Raw genomic sequence first — 22,992 nt, 5'->3', positions numbered from 1 at the left:
CGAAACAACCGACCTCATGCAACGTCAGACTTAGCGCGTATCGAAGGGATCCGCATAAACACTCATCTCTGACAGGGATGATGCGAGCGATAGCCGGTCGAGTGCCCCACTAGTATAAGCCTGTCGCTCGGTGCTCTATCAGATCGGCGTCGTAGCAAAACCCAGGGCTTCGGCTCTGAAGAGCTTATCGTTTTCTTTTCTATGGGCACAACGGTTTCTTGCGCGAGTTTTATCGTTCGTGTATGTTCGCTTAAGTTCATTTTATAGGAACAACGGTCTGGCATTTCGGTGAGTGCCCTCGATGGCGTGCTGCTTCTCAGACCATGCTCAGTACCTTGACTCAAAGCACTGAGCATGATCTCTCAAATCATAATTCGCTTATTGGGAAAAAGAACCACTACGCTTTTATCGTTAGTATGCATTGAACATTTTTTCATGCGAACGGAAACCGTTAATAATCGTTATGAATAACTTTTCTTTATTGTCCTAGAGCAGAACCGGAACGGAACCTTAAGTTTAACGAAACCAAAGCCAGAACGAAAAACACTTCGTTCCGGCAGACTGATATCGCGTAATTACAGGCGAAGTAACTGCAAGGTCAAACATCAAGATATTCGATAAGATAAAAAAAATAGAAAATCACATCCACAACGACCACACGGACTACATTTCCGCCGTATTCTAGGTCTTGAGTGATCGCGGCACAATTTTCACACGGTGTTAATGTGTTTATTCGAGCAGCTGCACAATAAAATATTTTCCCTTCTTTTTTCTGCTTTCAGAACCGTTTTGATGGGATCACTCATGCTTGTTGCCGTGTATGCCACCAATTTAGCTGTCACTGTGGCCTTGATAGTGTGGTTTTGGGGCTGTGATCCGAAGTTGTCCGGCGCTATCAATAGCTATGATCAGGCAAGTTCATTTGTTCTGATTATCTCAAATCAAGTTTACGATGCAAGAAAATGCAGCGTTTAAGTCGGCTTCTAAACAACATTTTCAAGATGTGCAGCGCTGAGAACAAATTGTATTTTTTTCTAACAGTCGCCACAAATACTACTTAGACAAAGAAACTTAAAAGGAAGAACCGCAGGTAATACAAAATAAGGTCATTTATCCCAAACACTGCCACATAACTGAGTTGCTCTGGAAGGCAAAAATTGAATTTTTTTATTGATACGGACAAAAAACGAAAGCTTCTGCACTTATCGTCATATTTGGAAACTATTGGTCCACAATATTTTTCTTGTGAATCTACTTTTACTTCCCACCTAGACTTACAGCCTTGTCAACCTGTATTGTATTGCGCGGAGTAATATACCGATAATTACGGAAGGATGCACCAAAGAAGGATGATAGTGCAATCCTTGTTTCGTGCGGGCAGACAGGGATTGCGTTCAGTCGTCCTTACCTGGTGAATCTTTCAATACTTATCAATAGTTGTACCCAGCGCTATACAACACAAATGAGCTCGCTATACTCAACCTGAGCCTGCTAACAAAATAATAATAATAATAAAAAATTGGCAGTCGTGCCTCCAAGTGCTCGTAGTTTTTAAACCTCTTCGACATCCTGGTAATTCACTTACAAATTTAATTTAGAGTGAAAAAAATAAAAGTTGGTAGAAGTTTAAGCTGTTAGTGCAGCCAGTCTGCGATTTTGAAAGAGAATGCGCCGCACTTAATTCCGACTCCGTACCACTACTGCGCTTGCTATTTTAGCAGCGCTCCACATCTCTATATCAATGACTAGAAATGCAGTCCTTATTATGCGAGCATGCTGATTGTTGTAGGTTGTCTTCATGTTTTAGTTGCTTTTGCGCATGCCAGCAGTTTTCATTATATATGTGTCCTTATGAACCAATGAGAAAGCAAATTTATAGTAAATCTGGTTGCCTTTATCCTGGCTTCTTCGTGGGGTCTCGTTTGTGCTCAACATGACCAAATGTTATCGCATGGCAGCTAATAAATCGCAATCCTATCCAAACAGATTTTGCCGTATTATGTGAAAACCTTCCTCGTGAACATTCCGGGATTCACTGGACTTTTCCTCGCAGCCGTTGTAAGTGCTGCAACAAGGTAAGACACAACTACAGATCGAATCGAAAATCAAACCGTTTTTCGATGTGTGTGCGTATGCGTGTCTGTTAACTTTCTAGTCATTTAAATTTCTATTTACGTTCCATTTGTCTAACTAAAGTCTAGAACATTAGGCGAACAGCATCATTGCGATTAGTTCTAGTCATTTTTTTTTTTTGGCCACACGTTCTCAACAACTGAACTGTCAACCTAACCAACTGGCCCACACTTCCGTCATGAGCAAAGGAAAGTATCTTGTCCTTACTGTTCAAATAAATGCTTCCAACCAATGCGGGCCAATAGGAGTGACTGGTCTGGAACTATTTATGCACATATTAGTAATAATTAGAGGACATCAAAAACAAACCCATGGCAATACTCGCAACGTCGTACCTTCATTTCTTTATTTCATCTCCTCGGAATCCGAATTAAAAACATGTTAATTTCGTGCACTGTCCGACAAGGAAGTGCAACACTTCTGTTCATAACCTCGTTTAAACATTTCTTTATTGCATCACATATTACGTAAGCATTCATGCTAATTTTGGCCGTTGGCGTTGCTGTTCCTGTCACCGTGATGTTCTGTATAAAATACAAGTGTGATAAGAATGAGCGGCCATCTTGGCATTTTCTTCATTTGCTGCGGTCTGGCACCGGCTACTTCTCAAAAGCGGGTACAGAACTTACGTCAGCCCTGGCACGCATCTACATCTTGGCACAAAGCCATGAAGCACGAAAAGAGCAAGGTGCATGGCTATAGGAGCGTCAACCGCACGCATGGAAAATATTTGCGACGTATTGCCGGCGTCGCCATGTGCGTTTTACAGTGCTGACGGGCAGTTTTTGTATGAATGGAAATGTGTGTTGCGCATTGATGTTATTAAGAACTGACACGTTGTGGCACTCGTTTTGTTCGTTGTAAGCGTGGCGCTTTTAAGTCGCCTCAGGACCGAGGACTGCAAGCCAGGCGAGGGCCACCGTGGTTATCTCGTATTGCAAGCCGGGCGATGGCCACCGTGGTTATCCCGTATGTACCGTATGAGCCAGTGCCTGAAGAAAATTACTGGAAGAGCTGGAGTTCGCCTTGCTTTTTCCGCACCAAGCAAGCTAGGCGCGTTGTACAGGAAAGACAACCGGACCCAGCCGAAACGCGAAGGTTCCGGCAAGAAGCACGCGCAGCAGTTCGTCGCCTCGGCGGTTGGCGTCGTGTACGAAATTATGCGGTCCTGCGGCCGAAACTACGTAGGACAGACGTGGGGCGGTCCGTCAACGTACGCCTCCGAGAACATGTTAGGCCTCTACACACAGGACGCGCTATGCGCCGGGTCATTCTTGTAGCCTCGCGCGGCTGTCGGCCGGCATTCGAGAAGCGCCGAATCCCGAGGCGACACAGAGACCAAAGAAGGCGCGAAATTATAGAAGCGTACACAGGATAACACAGGAGGGGCCCTACTTCCGTAAGCGCGCTAGCACTAAGTTTTATCGACAAAGAGCTCATTTATCTTAAAAGTTTGATTGTCGGATCGAGCGACATCGCCGTGGGCTCTAGTTACTGGATACGCTGACCATTCGGCGTCGCAGTCGAGGGTGAGAGCGTTATACCAACTGGTGACGCCGCAACTGCGGTGTGTTGATCTAGACGCCTGGTTGCGTGCGCGGTAATTGGCGGAAGCACGGCCTCAAGTGCCAAGTTCAACCCGCGGCAACCATAGCGACGCAACTCGGTACAGCGCTTCTGCCTTCACACGCGCGCGGTGTCCGCACGTTATGCGTTTTTATCGAACGGCCGTGCTTATGCTTTTACCTGGTTTGATTGCGAAATGCCGTTGTCTAGCTTATCTTCTTGTACATGTACATTCACTTTGTTAAACTGGCAAAGTCGCAATTTTTTTATGCGCACGGTCCTCTCATCTCATCTCGGCTTGGTGGCCTGTGTGCTTGCGCTCTAACGTTATGAAACGAGCACACTGCGTAGATACAGTTTTAAATTTGCTTTGTCCGTCTTCGCGCACTAGTTGCAAGTCGGCGCTCTGTGTTTTTATGCCACTCGTCCATCCTGTCTTTTGCGCTGTTCCCTTCAGAGACGTTGCCTTAACTATGTCGTATCCATACATCAAAGCCGCATTTGAATATATTTCATTTTTCTGCCTCAGCTTCGTTTCGCGGCTGAGTGACTAAACTGCACCATTCCTTTCTTACAGCACCATATCGTCAATCATCAACTCCCAGGCGGCGGTACTCTATGTTGACGTGCTGTCCCCTAATATCAAAGGCGTGAATTCTCATGTCAAATGGATCACAAGAGGCACGGGTATGCGCCGAAACACTGTTATACGCTACTGCAAAACAGATTGCGCATATCGCTTATATACTTTGAGCTCGGTCTCTGCTTGTTAGCTGTCTGCATGCTCATTATCTGCACTGTCCAATACGTTGTGGTTATCTCTGTTTCCAACTCGCAAATCATTGTGCAGGGTTGTATTCTTAATACTACATAAATTTTTTGCAGCATTCCTTCTTGGCGCTATGATGACGCTGTACAGCTGTGTCTGTGTCTACATGGGATCTATTACAAGGGCAAGTGTCTTTTGCAGTTATTCAAATGAAAACAAGAAACAAATTAGTCACTCTGTAATTTCAACGGATGCTCTTTTTCATAAAGTAATAATAATGATAATGATAATAATGATAATAAGAAAAGAAATAAAAATATTACAACAGAACAAGAAATGTCACAGCTACGGAAAATCAAGACGGCAGTTAGCCAAAGTGAGTAAAGAAAATTCGCGTATACTTAAACATACTTAAACATACTAAGACAAAATTAGAGGACAAATTGCCCTTAAGTCACTTGTGAACTTTAATCTCGGTATTTCTCTGTGTGCAGCAAAGTTCCGCAATTCAAATCACTTCCATTTTGTGAAGTGATCTATGCATAAATAACCAGACAAAAAATTCGTAGCTTGAAAAATCACGTGATTGTCAGCTAACTGGCCATCACTTTTTCATGTAAAAGTTTGTTGCTTACAGACAAGTGTTCCGGGTTCATTTTAAGGACTACGTCGCGGCGCTGCTACGAGAGAGAAAAACATTCAAACGCGTTTGCCATAATTGGTGTGTCTGAGGAATACAATCTCTGACATCATTTCTGGCCGACGCTCAAGTTCAACAAAACAATATGCGTGTGAATAGGGCAGTATCTGTAACACCGCCATGTGCAAAGAGAGTTATATCCAGAGAGTCATCCAGAGAGTCATATGTCCTGTCATTCGTGACTTCATCTATATATAAAGAGACAGATATCCACGATACATATAACTGCTCTTGACGCGAAGACTTATCATTCCAACGCAGGAAACGCGACCGGCTGACAGCAATTTACTTTATTTCTTTTTCTTATTTTTTTATCCACCCTGAATCCAAGGCACCAATGCGTAACGTTACGGTAGCGCTCATCGGCCATTGTTCTTGCACCTACGATGTTTTGAACAATCATTCTTAAGCACGCTAGTCATTAAAATCCGTTCAAGACATTCCACTGAGAGTTCCAGCTAGAAACGGGCATGCCTTTTCAGCTGATGAAAATAACGTATGCCGCAATGCGCACACCCGATTGAAAGCTATCGCGGTGTATATTTATTTTTATTTATTTATTTATTTCGGATACTGTTAGCCCTTTTCGAACTGATACAGGGTAGGAGGATTGACACATTTTGTCAACACATCTAGCAATGAAACAAAATTATTACATCACGAGAGGTACATTTCCAGCTTCCGTTCAAATGATTGTACAGTCATTGTGTCATCAGAAATCTGTACATCAAGGGCATTCCAGTCTTCAATTGTCTTAACAAGGGGAGGATATTAAAAAACATCAATTCTGGCATTGTAAGGCATAAAAACATAAGGGTGATTCACACGGGGAGAGACTCTGCCAGGACGTAACAAATAGCGCGACTGATCTAAGTTAAACTTATTAGTAGAGAGCTGGTATAAAAATTTCAGTCGTGCGATTTTTCTGCGTATTGCCAGTGTCGATAAATTTGCCCTAGCGAGCAAAGTGGTTACGGACTGTGTTTTGCTATGCGCTGAAAATATAAACCGTACTGCAAGTCTCTGAACGCGTTCAAGTTGGTTAATCTGATATTGCTGGTGAGGATCCCATATAACACTAGCATATTCCAAAGAAGGGCATACAACAGCTGTATACGCCTTAAGTTTAACTGCAGGCGTTGCATGCGCCAATTTTCTTTTCAAAAATCCAAGTTGTCGCTGAGCAGATCCACATATGTTATTTACACGATCCTTCCAATTGAGGTTATTTGAGATGGTGACACCAAGATACTTTAGTTTTGTCGTGCGGGCTATTTGTTTGTTGCCTACAAAGTAATTAAAACACAGTGGTATTTTCTTGTTCGAGACAGCCATACACGTGGTCTTTTCAAAAATTAATGTCCATATTCCATTTGGAGCACCAATTGTGGATTCCTTCCAATAATTTATTCAGCAATTTTTCATCATCTATTCATTTCACTGGGCAGTACAATATACAATCGTCCGCAAATAAACGAACCTCAACACTAGTATCTATATGCTCGGCTATATCATTAATGTAATCAAGAATATCGGCCCCAACACAGACCTTTGCGGTACACCAGAAGAAACGGGTAAACTTTGGGATTGTTGGCCATAACTTTCAACAAATTGCAGCCTATTCGTCAAGTACGCTTGAATCCATTAATAATTTGTTCGTTGACTCCTAAGTCATAAAGCTTGCTGATCAGCTTGCTGTGACAGACCTTATCGAATGCCTTTGGCATATCAATTGAAATTACGTCAACGTGCGCTTTCGAGTTGACTGGTTCAGCAAAGCTGTGGATAGCTTCAAACAGTTGGGTCACAGTTGACAGACTTCTTCGAAAGCCATGCTGCTTACTGTAGAAAAGATAATTATTTTCTATGTACTGAACTAACTCCTTAGCAATTATGTGTTCCAGGACCTTGCATATTGTGCACGTAATAGAAATCGGGCGATAATTCCCAATGGCAAGCTTGCTTCCGGATTTGAAAATCGGTTTTACCCTTGCCATCAGCCAGTGAGTAGTATAATACCGCTATGAAGCGATAACGAAAAAAACTTTTCGAAAAAGCATGCCACCCACTCAGAATAACGTTTAAGAAAAGCGTTTGGAATCTTATCCGAGCCCGGTGACTTTTTGTCGTCTAGTCTTAGCAGGGCAGCAATTATACCTTCTTTGGTGATAACAATATTGTTGCTGAAAACATTCATGTCCGAGTGTTTTACGACAGTACTATCATCCTTTGAAGTGATTACAGAGCAGAAGTACTTGTTAAATGCTTCAGCAAGGAGGGAGGGTTCAGAACACCACATACCACTACAAGGACGGCTTCGATTGTGTCTCTACTCCGTGACATGTACCTCCAAAATTTCTGCGGCGATTGTTGCATATACTTAGTCAACGTATTGGAAAGGAAAAAGCTTCTAGCTTTTTTTTAACTCGCTACGCACTTGCGCACTGAGGTTACTGATAGCTGTCGTGTCTCTTTGAATTCTCTCACGTGCACGGCGCAGTCGCCGTTTTAGATGAATAATATCTCGTGTAATCCATGGGTTTGGTCTATCTGTCCTTTTTTTTTTTTGTGAACATGTTTGAGCAAGCAATCATTTACGATTCCGAGGAAATTACGCCAAAGCCCATTTACGTCTTCATGATGTGGCATTTTATCGACAGTGATTTCCAAGGGGTCGAGAATTGATGTGTCGTCGGCTCGCAAAAAATCAAATATTTTACTAGCCGATTTCTTAATTAAGAGTTTCTTGCTGACTTTAAGAGACGCAAATACTGCTTTGTGGTCGGATATTCCTTCTTCCACATCAATTTGATAATCAAACGTTCCCTCGGATAGAAACAATAAGTCCAACGTCGTCGAACTTGCCGCACGTACTCGCGTTGGAGACGAGTACGTCAGAATAAGACCGAGCTTAGCCATTGTTTCTAACATACTGTCTGCATGAATCCTATCAGTGGAACTTGGGATTCCTGCCTCCCCATCTACACCAGGCCAATTGAAGTCACCAGTGATTATTATTCTCGCTTTGTTACTTAAAATTGTTAGGTAATTATCAAGGCTTTCAAGGAATTCCACAGAGCTGCCAGGAGGCCTATAGATGACGCCCACTAACAATACGGTATTTCCAAGAAATAATCGACACTAAGCGTTTTCATGCCCTTCAAACGACGGTAAGGGCTCGTATTTTAGTGGCTTCTTTAACAATAGCGCAACGCCCCCGCCTCTAGTTAATCTGTCATTTCGCAAGGCATTATAGGAAGAAGGAAAAACTTGATCACTCGCGATATCAACTCCCAACCATGTTTCTGTAATAGCTGTTATGTCAGGATCATGCGTTAAAGCCAATCCCTCAAGCAACTCAGTCTTATTCACAATGCTTTAGGTATTCAAATTCACGAGACTTTTTCTTCAACTTCAACGTTCTTTTGCGTTTGTCCACTGGGGATAGTATTCTGGTTACTTTCCCCGCATGTCCTAGCCATCACTCTGCCCCCCCCCCCCCCCCCCCTAGTTTGGCACTCGATCAAAATGAAGGTAAAATTGATAACGAACTTACAAAGGAACGAAGAAAAAAGAATGCCATGGCAGTATATGAGAATGGATCAGTAAACTCCTTGAGTGTCTGCCGTTCGCATTCGTTGAATCATAAAGCGTTCAAAACGGACGCAGCTAGTGCCAGCGTTTTACATCGCTGTGCGGGTCATAAGTATAGACGACGCTTCGAATGTGCAACAACGCTTGTTTAAGCATACATGAAGGCTGGGGTTATGCAAGGTGTATCAGAAAGCTCGTTCAAAATTTTTTGAGGTCAAACGTTCGACATTTAGACAATTTCCACAGAGTGCATTTTTACCAGGAAAGCATGAATATCTATATTACGTTAGGTAGCCATTGTACACAAAAGTACAAAAATTAGACAAATTTTTTCGACAGCACAGACAGACAACTTATCCTCATGCAGGACTTCAAGCCCATCATTCAACCAGTTCACAGCTGGTTCCGCGAATGCAAGATGTTGACGCTGCTAATTTTTGCAGCGGCATGAAAGCCGACCAATTTCACCCTGAAAAGTGGCACTGAACGGCCGCTGAGCGCAACTGTGGCGTTCTTATTAGATGCGAATAAGTGACGTGAATGTTTACGTTTCACTGTTGGGCAGCGAGCCTTCACAAAAGCTGCGATGCCGCTGCTTGTTGCAGGTTTTTCTTAATGTAACAGGCAGGTAATGTTGCAAGTGTAACGCTATACTGAACCGACTGCAATGTGTTACCTCGGCGCGAGATTTAGCTGAAATTAGTCAGCGGCTTAGCAGTAGTACCACACTCGCGTAATATTTTTTTTCTGGCAATGAAGGGAAAGGTACGAAGGCCTAGCGCCCACAAGTAAGAGCACTTCTGAAAAAAATTTACACATTCTAAAGAGCATTAGTTTAGGCTGAGGAAGAAAAAAAGCACAAACGCTTTATTTACAATTGAGAAATAAGACAAAAGCACTACTGTGTGTTATATGCGATTTATTCATCTCCTTTTATCTTCCCGGCTTCGCTAAGTACGAAACCGTTGCACGTGTAAACTACGCTAATTCAATATATGTTCCACGAAACGAAATGCGTTGTCAGATGCTGCCGTATCTATGGCGCAGTAAGACACGTAGAAGCTGCACTCCTGCAGATTATTCTTCATTGCCAAAGAAACATACCCGCTAGTATTACCGCAAACTGCACATACTAAAGCTTTTCTTTCCGGCTTCTTGCTTTCACGAGCTGAGCAGTGGAGTTGAAAAACTGTTGTCATTCCTGTTTCACGAAGAACAAAAAAATACCCTTTAAGCATGCGTCACACGTGGGCATTGTTTAGCTTTGTAGCTTTCTCCCGCTCCCTTTGTTTTGAAGCGTTCGCATATCGCGATGAGGCCAAATATATATAGGCGAATCAATATAAGCGATATTGTTGGCCTTGCTTGTCGCACAGTGTTATTTCCCTAGCACTTTCGCAGAAACAATGATGTTTACATGGCAGCGTGTTTCTTTTCAACGCAGGTCATAATGATGGTGCTTTCTGCATCAACGGGACCCTTCGTAGGCTTGCTGTTATTGGCGATTGCGTTCCCATTCGTTCATACGAAGGTGAGTAAGTGACCATTTTGTCGTCAGTCGTTTTATAGCTTTGGGTCTCTTTAGATAAACAGTACGCGAGTAATAGAACGATAGACTCTTGAAAACTAAGCGATGCTTTATCACGCCTTGTGGTGTCTTGTTCTGCCCGTTTGCTACTCTACAACATGTATGTGATGGCTGTGTGCGCTAATAATAGCTTACAGATGAAAAGTTTTGATGCACTTCAACTGGTTTAATTCTTTTTCTGCACTACGTTCTTTTTTCGCTTGCCAGCTCCACTTGCTAATCAACCGTTTTGTCTAGACATCCGACATTGAAACACGGCACGTTTGCATGAGCTTACAATCAATAGGTATTATAGTATGGCGCAGAAACATTCTACCTGTTCATATATTTGGACAGGCGTCAATGCACAAACAAAAAAGCATGCAGATATTTATATTATGTCACAGAACTTCTTTTCAGATGGAGGGCTATTTCAGTGTGGGGACATTAAAATTAGATTTGCTGATTCTGTGAAACGCGTTCATGAATTTGCGGCAATGACTAGAACAGCAGCTTGGTGACTCAATCGTCTTGTCAAATTTCTGGAGGCCACTAGTAACGAAATCCTAATGAATCGTGCACGTTGGGAGGGCACTGTAGTTTTGAAACAACGCATAGTTGTTAGTGCGAAAATTGTTCATACGTGCCATGAAGTGATGACTTTGGAATTGTCTCAATAAATGAAATGCCTTTACTGTTCTGTAGAGTTAAAACAGCAGTTTGGACAACATTTTTTTTCATTGGGAAGGTCGAGTTGTTGGCGTGTCGTGTATATTAGGACCACTAATGCAGTTCATTTCTTTGTAGTGAACCATATTTCCGTTCCTTACGTCTTAGGGTGCGGGAATTTCGACGCTTCTGCTCCTGGGATTCCAGCTACTGGTCATGTGGCAAGCAATCTACACTGGAGCCAAGCCACCGCTCATGCCGGTAACGCTCGACTACTGTCCGGAAAACAGCACCGACGTTCAAAGCAGCTCAAATTTTACAACGCTTCCACCAATTGCAAGGTGAGGACTCAGTCACGGAAGTTTGCCGTGGTGCCAATCGTCACGCAGATCTGACTGACAAAGCATCTCAGAGGCGCTTGTCAGAAATGCATAGCTTCTCCCACTTGCTTATTAAATGTGATAAATTGAAAATTTGGTGACAGGTAGGGCCAGCTATCCTACCGTTATAGGTAGAGGACAGAGCGAAACAAAAGCAAAGAAAGATAACAAAACTGGAAAAGACTATCGAATGTCTATAACAAACTCTCATAAGAACAGACAGAGCAAATCCTGAGATCAAAGAAAAATAAAGAATGTTACTATAAAAGAATATCACAAACATGTAAGCGTAATGAGAACATAGAGGAAACAAAATGTGCACACTAACTGTCGTTTACAAATAATTCATTAATTCACTGTTGATGAAAAAATCTAGTAGAACCTAGAAATGTAATCTTTCTTTGTTAGGGCTAACTATAGTCGAAGCAGTTTCTGTACAGTGAAGGAGCGCCTACCTAAGGTGTTCAGACTACTGTGCAAGATCTTTCACTGCTTGTGCTGCTGCAGGCACTCAACGAGAGAGTGCTCAACAGAAGCTTCTATTTCGATGCACTGTAGGAACTCAGATGATGTCCTCTTTTGTATGCGTTACAAGAAATGAGGCGCATAGGCTCCCTCGAGGCGCATTTTGTGTAGGCGCACGTCCAGAGCGCCTACACAAAATGAGGTTTACAGAGTAGCTCATTCAAGGGTCAACGTGGCACTAAAATGACGACTTTGCACGGTAATCAAACTCTGTCCTCCCGCATAACTTGTTTCGCAGGCCACAAACGAGAATTTAGCATCCGATGGCGACAAGGAAACCAGTGTTGGTTATTTGAAATATGTGCCTCAGACACCAGTCTTTTGCGACTTCACTGCCTACTATACCAATATGTCTAATATTTATTGTAAATCAATCGGAGTACAAAAAAAGGCAGCGAGAGTTAATATCACTTGGAAAGCATATTTAGGGCCAGCGAACAAGGATAGAAGGCAGACGGCACCACAATGCGCTGTCTCCCTTCTGTCCTTGTTCGCTGGCGCTAAATATACTTTCAAAGTCAGTTTACCAACCCACCCAACAAATGCAATGGAGAGTGAATATTTTAGTAATTTCATGGCACAGAAAGGAAGGGTCAGATTAGAAATAATAATGAATCAGTGCCTACTCGACTGCTGCAAAATCAGAAAAAAAAATGACTCATTTGCTTTTGCACGGACCTTCGGAAACAAATCTTGCAGTTTGAAGAATGCCTAGTATTGAAACTGCACAGTTGTACAGATTCCCAAATTTTAACCTATGATCACCCAGCCAGAACACGAGTAGACAAACATTTTATCATCACGATACTGTATGGACGTAATTGGTAATTCGAAGTTGTCCAGCCAACAAAAAAAGACAGGCATGCTATGTATCACGCGCTTGCCAAGATTAATAGTTGCTGCTGTTGAGTTGTTTACATTGACCCTTAAATCGAAAGTGAAAGGGCAATGTTCTCTTCAGGGATATCACGAAAAATGGACGGCTAGTGCGATAATAGCTCTGCAAATTTTCCAAGTCAAAAGAAGAGTGATAGTTGAACGGCATGCCAGGGTACTTCAAGGCGAGTGGAAGGTCAGGATTGAGGTCAGGGTGAATCAAGGCATACTGAGTTTGGTAAGTTATGCTGCTGAATCTGTTGCATTGGAGCTGCTCATCCCTGTCTTGGTTGTGAAGTCTCTATCGCCTTCTTTTTTTTTCCTTTTTATTCACGGGGAGAGAAAACGCTTGAGCAGAGGACACTTTTCTCAGAAGTCGCAAAACAAAGAAAATCAATATGATTACTCAGAATTACTTTTAACACGATTTTTTTTATCTCTTTTGCCCCTATGACTCGGTTTTGAAGAAGCGTCACACTCGCAAGGATTAACACTCTACATTGTTTTTCCGATACTGCTTCTAAATATTATTTTCCAGAATTCCACGCTGTTAAACTTACCACGCAAATCTAATAATTCTGCGAGTCAAAGCCTTATCGATCATCGAAAAAAAAATTTAGCAAGAAAGTTGTTGTATTCATCTTTTCTTGCCGTATAATCTTTTCTGACACGAAAGTGTTCTATGGCAGGGTCCATTATCATCTTTATGTAACTGACGTGACACGGATGACGCCGCCATGTAGGAGCGGTGAAGAAGCCAAGTACTGCATTATGACACTAGCGAGCTCCGACAATGAGCGCTTCGGTAGTCTCAGCGCAGCGAAGGCTCTAACGCGATGTAGCCTCGTGTAGGTGGTGTAGGTGGTGTAGGCGGTGTAGGCCTTCTGCTCAGATCGGGACGCCGTTTCCGGACATGGTTTGTATTTCGCGCTCGATTAGCCTGCGACGCCTCGTCGCCTACGGAGTGAAGCTTCAACATGCATCAGCAGTGCTTACACACCACCTACTGCTTCGCTTGAGATGGCACCAACTAACAAAACCGCTGCGCTAAGCGGCGCAGAAAGGCAACGACGTCGCCTGGCGAATCTCGCTTTGATCCGGTTCTGCACGCCAGCGTGAAGCAGAACATTTTTGGGCATTCGGGCCGCACGCTATGAACTCTGCCACTAACATTCCTGAGGCTGAGCGCGTCGCAACTCAACTGGCTGCTCAAAACACTACGGAGACGGACCAAAATGTTCGTACCTTCACCGAAACGATTCGGCAGCAGGACGCCTCGTGCGAAGCAAACCTGCAGCACGGTCGCCAGCCCACAAAATCGTGCTCCTTTCGCTGCAGCGGACCGTGAGTTCAGGAAGCAAACATGCAACAGCTTCTGTGCAGACACGCTTCATTTTCGTGTTCCACCGATTCCTATGAAAGAGGGATCAACCATAAGTTTCTCATTGTAGATTGCTTGGAGCAGCCGCCCAAAATTTCGACCTGGCAACCTCGCCATAGTACAGAAGCAGGCACACAATCATATTTATACTCTGGCGTGCAAAACCGGAAAAGTGCTGTTATGATTGTTGAGATTATCGAGCGTATATGACCGCTGTGATTAAATGAAGGACAAACGCTTCACTGTGTGTGCGTACCTGCTTACTGTGCACGTTCTTTCTTTCATTCTTCACCTCTTGCAGTCCTCTTTTCCCCTTCCTCAGTGCGGGGTAGCCAACCAGGCACAGCCTTGTCCCTCATACTTCCTCTCCTTTCATTTCTTCGCATGCTTAAGCCATCACAACTTGAGCTAACGAAAGCGACGCCTTCTGTACATTTTCCTTGCAGGACACACACCTCCGACTCTTTTCACTTGTCGCCCTTTTGGAGTTGTCTCTTCAGCACCTGCGGCACAGTCGTGCTTGGAGTACTGATAAGCGTTGCAACAGGTACGTGACCGGTATTTGCATAAAATGTTCAATTCGAGCTTCTCACGAGGAGGAGAAGGATGCTGTTTGCTACAGGCGGATTTGGCCTTGTTCGGATTGCCGGAGGCACTTACACATAGGAGATTTCTAGGGGAGGCTGTGGGGTGAATATTGAGATGGTTAAGCAAGAGAAAAAGAAGCAGTGAAACTGCGCGTGCACTAATTCGTGGCAACTTCTCATATATCAAGGATTTCGGTGCACTTCACTGCATTGTGTAGCAGATGATTTTCTCTCACTATATTTTTCATGTCGTGCTACAAACATTACGAATAAACGGCGAAATAACATGTTCTCCGTGCTCGCGCGCACGCTTCGCCAGTTCAACTCCTGCACTTCCAAAATATAGTCCTGCATTTCTGAAAATGAACACAGACTCTTTGGACAAGTTTTATGGCCTTTTTACAAATTCGTCAGCCTGCCAAAGGAAAACGGGGGAAAAAAACCAAAGGCGCTCTTTCTTGCTTTTGTTTCATGATGTTGTCGTTTTTTTTTTACCAAGGACATTGCTTAATTCGTTAGAGTGACCGCACTTTGGCAGCTGAAGCGTCAAATAGCGGGTGTCCGATAAGGAAAATTGCTTGTACCATCTCGCTGGAATCTCGGAAAGAATTTCCTTATAAAGAGAAATTGTCGCTGTCTGAAACAGTTCGTTAGCTTTTAGAACGACCCATTTTCCTTCTCGGGCCATTTTCGTTAGAAATGCAGAAGACGTGCAGGCCTTGTCCGTATTTCCCCTTCAGTCGCAATATGCACATTTCTGCACACAGCATGTTGTTTACAGTTTAGTGCAGCAGTAGTAAGGAAAAAAAGACGGAGTATAACCTGCACTTAAGTTTAACCTCCTGCTTCTACAATGAGGATTTCACTTCAGTGAGTAGTGTTCTATAACGTACAACCAGTCTATTTTCGGCACTGCCATGTTTTATGCGACGTACAACGTGCTGCGTTCAGTCCGCAATGGTGCGAGAGTAGTTTTTCGTTCCTTTTAACCTATGAAAACAGTAAGTAATGTGCTCGCGTGCTTTGAGAAATGATTCAATTCAAAATCATTCACGACGTGGCTGTTCATACCGTAAAGCAAAATTTATAAACTCCGTATTAGAACGACACAGTAGAAAGTGTGCAAAAGGTCATCCTAACAACTTTACTTTCTTTTCATGGATTCCGTCACTAGATCATTTGAAAATGTTATGTGCCGTCGACATACTTATGATAATCCATCATAATCTGTGATAATGGCATAAAATCGTGATTGTACTAATGGGAGATTGCGATTTAGATAAAGTGGCGTTGCAGTTGAAGTTGTACAGTTGTGTGTGTATGTTCTTTCCGCCATTCGTTTGACGGCAACGTATACAGCAAACTAGCTCCTGCTATCCATAGTCCTTCTCGCTAGCTGGTCTTTTTACCAGAAAAAAAAGTGAAATTCTGGAATTTTACTTGCCATATCCACGATCTGATTATGAGGCACGCCTTAATTAGGGACTCCGGGTCAATTTCAACTACGAGGGGTCCTTTAACGAGCACTCAATGCATGGTACACGGGCGTCTTTGCATTTTGCCCCCAACGAAATGCCCCTATTTACTCTGATCTAATCTGGTTCATATTCAGGGAAGGCAGCGTGTCTAAAAGTTAACGACGACAATGAAATGAAGACGACGTTTTCAAGTTAAATGACTAGTGGAGGGACCGGGACAGAAAATCCAGTTTCGAGCTTTCCAACTGCCGCAACACGAGAAGATCTGTTTGTGCCTCCATTGAGCGATAGTTTCGTGTTATCTACTTTACAAACGCATGCCTAAGGGCGTACGTAGCCACTGCACCTATAAATCTACCATTACATGATTTTTAATTGTAGATTTTCAGATCTAGAATTACGAAAATAGTGCCCATTGCGTCTGCAATTTCTTGAACTTTAGGTTTTATTGATTGTGTATGACCCGAAGCCTTCTTAACACAATTCTGATCCGCCAACACTCGCTACTCAAGTGACGTCTGAATTAGGTTATTCGAATATTGCACAGCAGTTCCCAACACGCGCAAGAGCTTGAGGAAATATTAAGCGGTACTTGCGCAAAATTTCAACGGGAACTATTTATTTCCCTGCTGTTAGCTCTTGTGCGAAAAAAAAAAAAAACACTTGAGGCCCGCGATAATATCCGAATGTTTCATGCCGTAATAAATTGATACATAGATTTGAAACTTCACTCTCAGATGCTGTGTAAGGCGTGTGATGCCGTTTCGTTCTGAATATAGTTCACTTTTACTGATGCTCTCGTGACAATGAGCTTAACTTTTCTTTGTTTCCTTCACTGCATGTTGCTCTTCTGTTCGTAGGTGAACACAAACAGCGGAAAGCTGAGGTGGCACACGTGAACAAATGGTTTGTTCATCTCTGGAGAAAGCTTGGATTTGTCGAATATGACATGAAAGAACTGGTGAGTTGGAGGCGGATCGCAGCGTTAATTATACTCCTTTGTTATAGCATTGGAGTACTTCCTGCAATTGATCACTTTTAGACATTCATTATTTCACTGAATTGCGAGCAATACCGCAGTCAAGTTCAGCACATATTAAACTCTGTAGGGGTACTGAAAACCATGAAAACAACGACTTTGCTCCAGGGACGCGACATCTGCAGCCAGCAGGTCAAAGGATATACATAATAGCCTTTGGAGAGAGGCTAAAAAAAAATTGTCGGGCGACAACATTCACATGGGGACGGATTACCAGCGAAGCTGTTTAGGCTGCCTACAGGGGCCGCACAGATAGGCTGCACACATTATAAAATTCTACATTTTTTTCATACGGCACTGCGCTACGCCGACACAAGCGCCGCCGCGGTCACCACACCTCCCACGCATCTGCCGTAACCGCTACTGCAGCCACGCCGGCAACTCTGACGCGCGTGACGTTATAACCGCAGAAGAGCAGGCCACGTTCACAGGCGTAGTCGCCCACCCACACTCTTTCCTCCTCTCCCCTACCCGTTTCGATTCCTGTCCACACACTGTATCCCCGATACGGACGCAAGCCGCCCCGGCTACCTGCCCTGGGAACGCATGCGGAGGATGCATACGGCGTTAAAGGTAAACAGCTTCACTGTGAAAATATTACGCCAAGCTTTATTGAAAGCTTTGATTTCTGTAATAACGAATTCGTCACTCACAGCGAAAACACAGCTTTCTTGAACAACAAAATTATGAAAAAGAGAAATTAGAGTCGCGCTAGCTGTTGTGGACTATAGGGCCTCTCCTTTGACGTCAGCACTGGCTGGATTCACAGAGTGCCATAAAAGGAAGTCATAAGGAAATCACTTCCGCTAGCCTGTTATGGCTCGAGCGGTTCAAATCTAGTAGGCGCAGCGGCACCTTCGGCGGCAATTTTAGGTTAGATTAGATTATTTGGTTTTACGTGCCAAAACCACCATTTGATCATGAGGCACGCCGCAGTGGCGGGACTCCGGGTTAATTTTGACCACCTGGGGTTTTCCAACGTGCACCCATTGCACGGTACACGGGTGTTTTTGCATTTCGTCCCATACAGCCCAGCAATCTTCTACGCAACAGAGTGATGTGTTGGCACACAGAAAAAGATTATATACTTCTACGCGAGAATTCCCTTTATCCAATTTCACTTAAAGGGTCCCTGAAACCCCTCGGGCTTAGTGAAAAAACAGTTTGCGGTTAGCATACGTTGCTGTGATCATCCTAGCCAAGTTTTGCAGTCGCGCGCGGCGCGTGAAGCTAGCAAACCGAGCTCAAAGTCACCCTCCTCTCAAGCGCTCTCATTTCAACAGAAGGTTGCTCCTCACTCTCTTCTGGACGCTTTATTTCGTAGTATTGCCGATTGCCATGCGCGGCTACTATTGGCCAATACCTCACGCCAATCAAGAAGGCTGCCTGGACCAGTGTGCTTCTTCCTGCTGTTACTGCGTATATTTATCGACGAAGTTCGATCAACAGGCTGAAGTAAGCGAAACTGGGCTTTAAAATTCCGATAATAGTTATGTACTTCCCGAAGACGCCGACTATAGTTTGCTCACACTGGACCACGGCCACCAGCCCAGTAATTAAACTTTGGCCACCTGGCTAATCGGCGTCGTAGAAGTCGGGTTTCGTCAATTTGTACTAGTTTTGAGCTCTCAACTAGCCTCGAACCATGCGAAACTTAAGCTCAGACCACACGCACGCTTGCAAGCAAGCGCTCACGCCTGGTCGCTCCGTGTTAGACGCATTGGCATACTAACTGATAGCGATTCAAAAATGCGGAAGTTGGATGTGGCTACTATCCGTTGGTCAAGCTGGTGACGCACAAAGCCGGTGCGCACCACGTGGCATGGTCAGACTAGTGCATATGAACACGAGCACACACTTAATTCCTGTCGTGCTCAAAGAGAACGCCGCGCTTCTCAACACGGTTAATAAAGTTATTTCCCTCACTCACTCACTTACTCGCTCACCATGGTTGCCTGTAGCTGCGGTCGGTTACGTAGCGCAGATACCGCGGACGCTGCGAGATGGCGCCACGAGTCCACTGGCTAAGCGCACTGCGGCTCTCTGAGAACAACAGCGTTTGGCTTACGTTTTGCGTGTCGTTGGAGACATGGGAAGCATCCAAAATCAAATTTTAACTGCACGCAGCGGTGACATTCAAAAGGCGGGGCGTTTTGGGCATGCCCCGTTCGGCCGTAGCCTTCGCAGTGCAAGGCATTCAAGATGCAGTGGAAGCACCGCGAACTTCGTGTTTGGTTGCCATTAACTCCGCTTATACTGAGCTGCGCATTGAACTACTTTTTGCGGCAAAGTATTTGTGAAATAGTTTATTTTCGCTTAAAATGGCTTTGTCGACTTTTATAAAAAGTGGTTCAGGACCCCTTTAAACGTTTGTTTAGTATCGCTTTAAGTAGGTGATTCTTTTTCGTCCACGTATTACGACAGTGCGGTACAAATAATTTGCTTACTTCAACAAATGACAGCTCTGAGATAGCATAAACGCAATACTACACCTTCGCCATCGCTTAGAGCAAGGAACACGCACCGTCAATATGTACATGACATTACCGTGATGAAAGCGCGGTTCAACGCCCCAACGTCGTATTCAGTTGTACACAAAACATGACATATTTAATTGATCTAGAAAGTTGAAACAAAGCATCAGTTTAACGCAAAATGGGTATTCGAAGCGTACGTTACCGCCAGCTGCACATAGTTGCTATAATTTCGATTGCGATAATGCGTAGTGAGTTATGACGAACCGTATCTATCTATGCATATCACTTGTCAACTTTCCAAAAAAGTATTTTGTCCCTTCAAAGCGGTGCACTAAAAGTTACAAAATAACGTTTGCATTCCGCTTACATTTTCTCCTTGCAAAGTGTTTTATGAGGTGCTAGTTGAGCCGATTACTGTGACATGGAATGATAACTTTTAGAGACGTGGGGGAAAGGGGAGGCGTTAGAAATTTTTTTTTTATGTTGCTTTATTAACCCACGAACTATCAAAGAAATGTTTCTGAATTTCTTGTAAGTCTGATGCATAAACCACAGACAAATAATTCATCACCGCCTTATCAGATAACGTGGACAATCGCGTATACGCTTTGTCACCTTCGATTCACTGTGTAAATGCCCCGTGCTCCAGTCGTACGGTGGTCTTCCTTGGGTTACTGCGAGAATGACTGAACAGCAAACTACAAGAAATGCATAGTACGCTGCCACGATATAGAGAATCGCGATCGCCACATTATGTGCAACTTACGTGTTTGCCTGAACAATAAGAAATATATCCTGGCTTTAGCACGAAGACAAAACTGTATGCATCGGAGCGCTATGCAAGCTACCGAAACCGTTCATCACAAACGCTCTAAGGTGAGCTAGCGTCCACTAAATACCTAAACAAACTCTCTTGCCTATGGCGATCTCACAGTGTACTCATCTCATTGCCAATAGTACCCAGACCAAAGTTCTGGTTGACTGTACATCCTAATTCGTTTGTGTTTGTTGTTTTTTGTTCTTTTCAGAATGGAGCGAAGGAAAAAGACGCTGATCAAACAACCACAGCTTTATTACTTAACAGGGACGCGCACAAGCCTGAGACGACAATATGATTGACTGAATATTTAAGGAAAGAATGATCTCCATATTTTTTCATCACGCACTGAACGGCTTCCGCCGTTCTCGAAAACTAGAGGTTAAAGATGATTTTAGTTTCGCTTGAGCATCACTGCCATCCTCTGTATTTCGAGCTCTTGTAGAAACGTTCGCTGACTGTATCAGGCTCACTTAACTCACTAGGGCAGGCTAATGTGGTTGTCTTTGAGTGCATCTGTAAACCCACCTTAATAGAAGCGCTTTGACGTAGAGGGAACACTACTTTCGTATAAATGAAGATCTGCATTGAATGTTCTGCATTACAGCATGAGATTGCACTTATTCCAGTCATCGTTATTAGCAAGATCACCAATAATTTCATTCGTTTAGATCGCGTTCATCTGTGTGTATTGTGCAAGCGTGTAGGCATACTGAGTTAAATAAAGACACGATTTCTTACCAATATATTGTGTCAAGGTCATCTATACAATAAACGGCGGCATTCTGGAGTGCTCACCACATTATACTGCAAGCCGAAGTCTGAGAGGTTTTTCGGTGTTGACAATAAAGGATATGCATGACCAATCTCCAACAGTGAGGTCACCAAGAATACCATTTGTCATTCAAGAAGCATGGGATAAAGCAGGTTCTGAGGTCCCTATCAAATCCTCGGGTCGGCGGCCACTGTTACGTCCTAATACAACGGATTACATGCGTGTAATGCAATTTTAAGCGTGGTATCTTCAATTACATAGCTCTGGATAGTGTGTAGATATGTGCTGTTACGTTCATCAAGACGTGTGAAAAAGTGTGCACATGTGCGCAGAATTTCGGACTCGTTTCGGTAGTTTAATTTGCCAGTACAGATGTGCATACCAGTGCGTGCTCTTGCACTCTCTGAAAACGTATTGATGCGTTTGATGTTCGGTTATAGCGGGAGGAAGAAGACGACGAACCTGCTGCTAGCCTGTCTGAGTAGCTCTGCCTACATTTATCGTTATTTTCGTTATTTTGTGGTAATATTACTGGTCAGAACGGTTCAAGACGTCTGTCGACTCAAAAAGGTACCTTCCGTATTGGAGACCGACGGGTGCTGCGCCACCCGCCGCCTCACAAGGTGCTAGAAGGAACAAAGCTGGCAGCGACGAGCACCCCGCCATGACCTCCTAAGGGCTGACACCGGGTCAGAAACGCCAGCTGGTTTGTACAAGCCAGCCTGACTGCAAGCGACAAGACACTGGTGAATCTGAAGACGAGTCGACTATCATCGAGGACGACAACGTGGCGAACCCTTCAGACCTAGACATGGACGAGGGTGGTTTCCGAATTGTGCGCCATCGTAAAGACAGGGCGGAGGGCATTCCAGTGTTAATCCCTGCAACATCCGAAAGAGATGATTTAAGGCAAGTAAACCCTATTGTCCTGTATTCTGAGCTTGAAACGATTCTCGGTGGCGCACCAGTGAAGAGCCACTTCACAGCACAGGAGCATTGCTCTTAGGTGTAGAGACAGAAGGAGAAGCCAACGTCCTTCTAGAGACCAAGAATATCGGCGGCATAGTCATATCTGCCCGTGTCCCACATAGTTATATGAAAAACACGTGCATTGTTACAGGAGTCCCTAAATGGTACTCGGATCAAGAGCTGCTCACCTACCTGAGACCTCGGGGAGTATTCCATGCAAGAATCATCCGTCGGGTCCAAACCTCGTCATCTGAATGGGAGTAGAGGCGCACTAACTCAGTGGTTCTCACATTTGCTCCAAATTCTGAACGCCCGGAGAAGATTAACCTTGGTTTCACCAGACACGAGCTTGTCGACTACGTGGAGACACCACCACGCTGTTTTAAGTGTCAGCGCTTCGGACATATCGCTAAGTACTGTCGTGGGGAACAGAGGTGCTAGCGCTGTAGGGGACCTCATGACATTCAGACGTGTGCAAGTAAAGACAACTTTGTGCAAATTGCGGCGGTGACCATCCTGCTAGCTATACGGTCGATGCTCTGCGCGGACAGCTGCTCAGCGAAGAAATAAGTTGTTTGTTCTGGGCCCAAAGAGTGCAAGCGCACCATCAAACACGAAGAAGACGTCCAGAGCGCCACAACTAACTGGTTTGGAAACAGAGTACGCATCTCATTTCCCGCGTCTCACACC

At 44.0% G+C, this 22,992-nt stretch overlaps 1 protein-coding gene across 1 annotated transcript in view; it reads left to right on the top strand.

Annotated features, from left to right (window-relative positions):
• The window catches only part of LOC126522453 (sodium-coupled monocarboxylate transporter 2-like), a 59,917-nt gene extending 38,615 nt beyond the window's left edge, over window positions 1-21,302 (top strand). The window contains exons 7-15 of the mRNA XM_050171196.3: window positions 783-912; window positions 1,987-2,075; window positions 4,277-4,386; window positions 4,585-4,652; window positions 10,207-10,293; window positions 11,167-11,339; window positions 14,607-14,707; window positions 17,086-17,186; window positions 20,770-21,302. Coding sequence (XP_050027153.2) covers window positions 783-912; window positions 1,987-2,075; window positions 4,277-4,386; window positions 4,585-4,652; window positions 10,207-10,293; window positions 11,167-11,339; window positions 14,607-14,707; window positions 17,086-17,186; window positions 20,770-20,856 — 946 coding nt within the window. The 3' untranslated portion in view covers window positions 20,857-21,302. The remainder of the gene's footprint in view (window positions 1-782; window positions 913-1,986; window positions 2,076-4,276; window positions 4,387-4,584; window positions 4,653-10,206; window positions 10,294-11,166; window positions 11,340-14,606; window positions 14,708-17,085; window positions 17,187-20,769) is intronic.
• Window positions 21,303-22,992: the final 1,690 nt, after the last annotated feature.

Source organism: Dermacentor andersoni, chromosome 6 (genome assembly GCF_023375885.2).
Source record: "Dermacentor andersoni chromosome 6, qqDerAnde1_hic_scaffold, whole genome shotgun sequence".
Taxonomy (NCBI): domain Eukaryota; kingdom Metazoa; phylum Arthropoda; class Arachnida; order Ixodida; family Ixodidae; genus Dermacentor; species Dermacentor andersoni.
The sequence above is the reverse complement of the archived record's forward strand: the minus strand, read 5'-3'. Positions and strand labels throughout refer to the sequence as shown.